The sequence below is a fragment of the Helicoverpa armigera genome, chromosome 10 (genome assembly GCF_030705265.1).
Source record: "Helicoverpa armigera isolate CAAS_96S chromosome 10, ASM3070526v1, whole genome shotgun sequence".
In the NCBI taxonomy this organism is placed as follows: Eukaryota; Metazoa; Arthropoda; class Insecta; order Lepidoptera; family Noctuidae; genus Helicoverpa; species Helicoverpa armigera.
This window is the reverse complement of record NC_087129.1, coordinates 4,454,553-4,460,595: the sequence shown is the minus strand read 5'-3', so window position 1 is coordinate 4,460,595 and position 6,043 is coordinate 4,454,553. Positions and strand designations below refer to the sequence as shown.

Sequence of the window (6,043 nt, the reverse complement as noted above, 5' to 3'; positions counted from 1 at the left end):
GATTTTGTTATATTTAAATGCATGGAATGGGAACCAGACGGCTTTTTAATACAACAACAAGCCTTGGAAATGAAAACTTGCTCCTAGTATTTGTTCCTAGAAATTGTAACAAAGTGGAGAGCTGAATTTTAATGGAAACAGAGAGTTTATATATTTTTACAAATTTTTTTATTAGGATAAGACTCGTTTGGAAGACTTATCTTTAAAAAAATCGGAAACATCAGAAGATAGATACGTTTTGAATGCAACACTGCAGAGGTTAATTTATATTTAACTCAAATATTAATCATGAAATTTAAGATACTATCAAATGTACGCTGAATCATCTTTCCTGTTAATCCACATTCCTAATCAAATCCAAATAAACTAAAAACTTTTACTTTCATATATAAATCTTATTCTTATTGGTATCAAAGGCATCTTTGTCTCATTGTTATCCTACAGAATCATACCCAATATTTTGAAGCGGATATGCTTACAACTCCCCCTTTGCAATAAAAACGTCTATTGAATGGCTGGTCTAGTCGTCTAGATGCAGTCTAAGGGCTCCAGACATCTTTGTTATACTGACCTTAGCTTATTTAATTTTCAAGTTGAAGGTTCCCCTTTTATTCGCGTTCTGTATTTCTAATAATAGGTTCGTCTGGATCGGGGAAGCCCTCAATAGCCTAGCTAATTCAAGGTGTCCTATATTGAGATAGGTTATAGCATTAGAAGGTAACTGGGTATTGGGAACTATTCATAACACAGCTGTTTTGGAGTATGAATGTACAGGTTAGGTTCTTTGGTCTTTGTGAGTTTGTTTGGTCTAGACTTGGCTTATAGGATTTGTTTTGTTTTAGATGCCTGCCTAACTTTTTTTTAAGATTCTGAAAGATTATTTCTGACCTGATAGTTAAATGTTTTGAACTGCGATCACTACAACCAATGAATAGAAATACCTACAGACATTGCGATGATCAGTATAATTAATTACCTTAGTCTACCCTAAACCGTCATCCTCAATAACATTAATGAATCACCGCAAGAAAAATAAAGCATTCCAATTTTAAACAGCATACTTTCAAAAAGGGTTCAGTTGTTTTGACAGATCAAACCTCCTTCGAATCATGGCATCTTCAATTCGATACACCTTCCACTGCCAGCAATTACCATATGGCCACGCTAAATATAGCCAGGACAGTATGCACCATAGTCGCACTTACGGATCCCACATGTTCGCAAGATGGTGAGCCTTGGAGTTCGTCTTACTGAGCGGATTGCCGCGAAAAAACGCGACATCTTGAGTTACAGGATGCACTTTCGAGTATTAGGAGCACCACTCGTTTTACCTCAGTAATCCATAGACAGTTTAATGTTTCGTTGCTCGAATGTTCTAAATTTAATTGTGGTTCTTGAGCTTTAAATCTGTTCTTAAAATAATGTATCTTTTTAATTTTAACACCTGAATGTATATTCTTAAATATAATTATGTCTTAGTGTAGGTTTATAGTTGAATGCTCCTATTTATTTCTTCTACGCATGAATACGCCTATCAAGTATTTGATCTCAGGTAAATGCGCTGCGATTCGTTGCCTTGTGAAACTGACAGGCGCTTCGAATTTTATACTTTTAGGTATGTATGGGCCTAATCTTCGATCCTTAACGTAGGTACAGTTATTTCATTCCTTTGTATTTTCCTGTTGTATAATTATAAGAAAGTAAATCATATCTTACTTATGTACCTATAACTGGTAGTGTCCTATGTATTATGGAAGAGCAGAGGAACTTATCTGGTTGGTGCTCCCATCAAGAGTACATAGTTCACATTACCTTCTGGCGCTGAAAGTGTATCCTACATCCAAACTTATGCACGCACTGAAAAACACACTGAACAAATAATAACTTACAAAAGATGTTAAGTGGTGATAGATTTTATTTTACCAACCCATAATTATCTTGCCTGCATCTTATAAAAGTAAATATATTTAAGAGAATGTGATTAATTAATTATCAGAGCACTCACTTAGCATTGTAGACATATGTAAGTAGGATTCGTTTCCCCCTTTTGGCTTAAGACAGAGGGGAAACCTACAGGTTGGCATTAATTCTGGCTTCATTATGTAGAATGTGTTCGTTAGGGGTCGCCACCTGTTACAGCCACAACGAAGTAACAGAAATGCAAAATGTTACTCCTTTCAAGGCTTTTAAATCTTAGTTTGCCTTTATGTTAAATCGTATTCACAAATAAGCCCCTTGGCCTATAATTATGTACCTATTATATAACGAGACATTGGTTTCGGTATTCTATTTATAGGATCTCAGAGCCTTTGAAAGCTAGTTAAGCTGTCTCGTTAATCGATCCTTGTAAAAAGTAATGGTATGAGAAATTACAACATTTACAAGACTTTCGTTTTACTTCGTAACTTCGTTTCGGTGTTCAGATAGGAAATAGCCTTATGTAAAACCAAACGGAGACCTTAAAATACTCTGATGACTGAGCAGATGACAACACTTATATCATTAAACCTAATACATATGAACCTTTGAACCTCTATCTATGAACGGATCAAAAAATCCCGTTTACAATCCCACTACTTCTTTCATCAGCACACAGTAAAGTAGACCCTACGCCATCAGTTTCAAGAATCAAAATAGCGTAAAGTTATGATGTGCAGTTGTACTGAAGATGCAACAATGGTCATACTAGGATAGTGGCGCGTGCCACTACACAAAAGCTAAAGGGCACGCAGCTGGCGTGGGTGTACACACACACATACAAACCGATCGGTTAGATAGAAAAAAAGATTAATTATATTTTATCTATGGAGAAGTCGTTTAGTTCAACATTATATTCAAGAGAATTAATGGCTTCTTAAAGCTGAAAAATACATGTAAAAAATAGAAGTTCTCATCCTTGGTAGTACCTAACAAAATAGTTAGTACTTAAGGTAAACTATTAGCTGCACGTATTCACATATTAAGTGCGGTTTAGTTAAATCATTCTTTAAATATACCTTATACCTTAATATTTAAAAACGACAAACATTAAAAGAAATATCAGTACTTTAGCACTACAAAGTTATGTTCCATTACCAACCCCCTGCGCTGGCGCAATCATTTCGGAGTTCCATTGAAACACGCGAACGGTTTTAGCTCCATTACTACATATGTGTGATCTAAACATTTATGTGTGCGTGTGACATAATAAAAGTATATGTGTTGGTATGTAACTGCAACTTACGCACACAGACATACCGGTAGTTGGGTGCGACACCCCATGAAAATTATATTGTCCTTTATGCTGTTCAGGTTTTGGGGCATCGTTGCGGTTCGGTACCGCAACTGTCTCTGATTTTTATACATGGTTTTACTCAAAAACTCAAGACTATATTGTGTGGAATATTTGGAGTAAATAGTGTAATTTTGCAGATTTTTAGCTTTACCAAGTGTAAAAATTTTACACACACTTTTTGTGCTATAGGAGCCACTAATCTACGCTACCGTATAATAATTAAATTTTAACTGTCATAGTTAAGAATCATTACATTTAGCTAATTACTTTAAGACAAATCTGATCAAAAACTCAAACTGCAACAGAAATATGCAACAGAAATTATAACAATAAAATTCAACGTTCTAATAATACTGAACCGAAACGCTGCCCCATTCCGCCCTTTGAAAGAGCATGTGTGCAACTAGTAAACGTAAGTACCCCTGTTGATCCCCCCGCGAGCCACCCCAGGTGCGTCCGCACGGCACGCGCCATTCCTGTCGCGGCCGGCGCTCTGACGCCATCGAATTCTTCTACTCCACTTTACTAGAAAACAGTTATTTTATACGTGATCCAATCTAACCCGAGTCCGCATCTAACACAAAGTAAACAATCGTAACATGAGAAAACGGCAACTCATCTTGCCGAAATGAGTTCCATCGGCGTCGTCGTCTTCCGCAACTCGCCGCTCGGCAAGTCGCAGGTGCTCCAAGAATCCGTGAATAATACCATGAACATAACAAACAATGATGCCAATCAAAACTCCACACGTGAAATTATAATAGTGAGAAAGAAGCCAAAATTCCAATCTGTACCGGCAACCGTGTCAGTGACGTCATTAGTTCGTGCTGCTGAGCCCGTAACATCATCGGCTCCATCGGCTAAGAAGTCCCGTCCTAATGAAAATAGTGCGGAAGAATCAGTGCGGTCTCCTACTCCACTAGCAGTTGCCCGCCGAAATGCGCGGGAACGTAACAGAGTGCGCCAAGTTAATGATGGATTTGCCGCCCTTCGACGACACATCCCTGAAGAAGTTGCATCTGCCTTCGAGAATGCTAACTCCAACCGGGGAGCTAACAAGAAGTTAAGTAAAGTGGAAACTTTGCGTATGGCAGTGGAATATATACGAAACTTGGAAAATTTATTGAACATTGGCCATGATAAAGAAAATACATCACGCCCGTCAATGGAATCCTTCCCTTCTCCAGCATCCTCATCACCAAGAGAAAATAGTCAAGAAAGAAGTTATTACATAATACATTCTCCCGCTGGTGACGACGATGACATGGATGAAGATGAAATTGACGGAGCCCATCATCTTCGCCGGCAGCAATATGTAGATCTACAAGGAAATGAACAATTTCAGTTAGTGGCCACTCCTAATTTGTACGAAGAAGAAGAAGGTGCTGGGCAACCTCTTACTCCGTCATCAGACCTTCTTGGACATGAAGATATAAATCCTCATCTAATGGATGGACATTTCGCATTTCCCAATGCAGCAGAACAGTTCACAGTTATCCCAGAAAGACATTACCTGAATGAAGCTGATGTGAATGTTAACGACAATGATTTCGAAGTAAAATATTCAGCAATTATGAATCAGCAACTTAATCATAACTTTACTGAAGATACCAGTTTGCCATCAATTGATCCTGGGTTAATTTTAACTCACAACGATTACAAATTCAAAGCTGAAGATAGCTCTTTTGTTGAAGATCAATTTAACGATGACATAGAATTAAAGAAAGAGCTTCCAGATATTCAAGTGACACCAGAAGACAGAGAACAATTTGAGGAAACTCTAAAATGGTGGCAAGAGAAAACTAAACAAGCGCGAGTTTTGAAAAATAATAAGAACTAACTGTAATTTATTGTACGTAGTTCTTGTCTAGATAAATTTAATTCCAGATATTTATTGCTGTAGAAGTGTAGTTTAGAAAAACATAACATACAGCTGTTGGTGCCAAAGTCGGTTGAAGCGCGGGCGCAAGGTGTGTCGTAACGGTCAGGCGAGCCTGCACTTCAAGCTTTGTACATTGATCGTGTCATTTATGTTATTCTAGTAATGTTACATAGTTCAATGGCTTAGACTTCAGTGTATTCTCACGTAGAAGAGAGAAAACCTCTCAATAGTAGGTACCTAGTTCAAATATTGTAAATATGAGTACGAAAGGGCACCTCTTTATACAAATTGATTAAATAAACTTAGTGCCTTCTATTATAATAAACATTGTGATGTTAGATTTTAGTTACTTTATGACAATAAAAGATTTAGTTCCTTGATTCCTTGTTTTCTTTTATTTATTTAAATACTCATATCAAATGTTAATGCCCACTAAAGTTAAATTTACTCTAGTCTCATTATACTCATTCTCTTTCCTTAACTTATCGATTGCCAATGACATTAATAAGGCATTTACAACACATTCAGTTAATAGCAACCCTCAACCCTCTTATGCTAATGCTGCAACCAAATCGTTTGACAGTTAAATGACCCACTCTTTGCAGCTTAACATAAGCCGCCACGTTCGACTACACCGTCATCTTAATCTCTTGTTAACTAGTGGTTAAACTATTCTGAATTAATTTTGGCTGCAATTATAAGAAATAGTTTGGGCTGAAAAAAAATGGCTTTTCATTTATTTAATTTTACATTTCTCATGTAATTAATTTCGGTACAAAATTACAGAATATAACATTTCATCTGTTATTTGAGACCATACACACACAAACAAGCACAAATAATCCAACAGATAAAACAAATTAACTTCTATTTTCCACTGCACACGT

At 36.8% G+C, this 6,043-nt stretch overlaps 1 protein-coding gene across 1 annotated transcript; it reads left to right on the top strand.

Moving 5' to 3' along the window:
* The first annotated feature begins 3,736 nt into the window (after positions 1-3,736).
* LOC110371839 (uncharacterized) lies at positions 3,737-5,529 on the top strand. The gene has a single exon (XM_021328248.3). The coding sequence runs from the start codon at positions 3,903-3,905 to the stop codon at positions 5,112-5,114; it is 1,212 nt and encodes a 403-aa protein (XP_021183923.3). The 5' UTR covers positions 3,737-3,902; the 3' UTR covers positions 5,115-5,529.
* The last annotated feature ends 514 nt before the right edge of the window (positions 5,530-6,043 follow it).

What these genes read in the sequence shown, in the direction of transcription:
- LOC110371839 (XM_021328248.3), top strand. Translation starts at nt 3,903, where the DNA reads ATGAGTTCCATCGGCGTCGTCGTCTTCCGCAACTCGCCGCTCGGCAAG.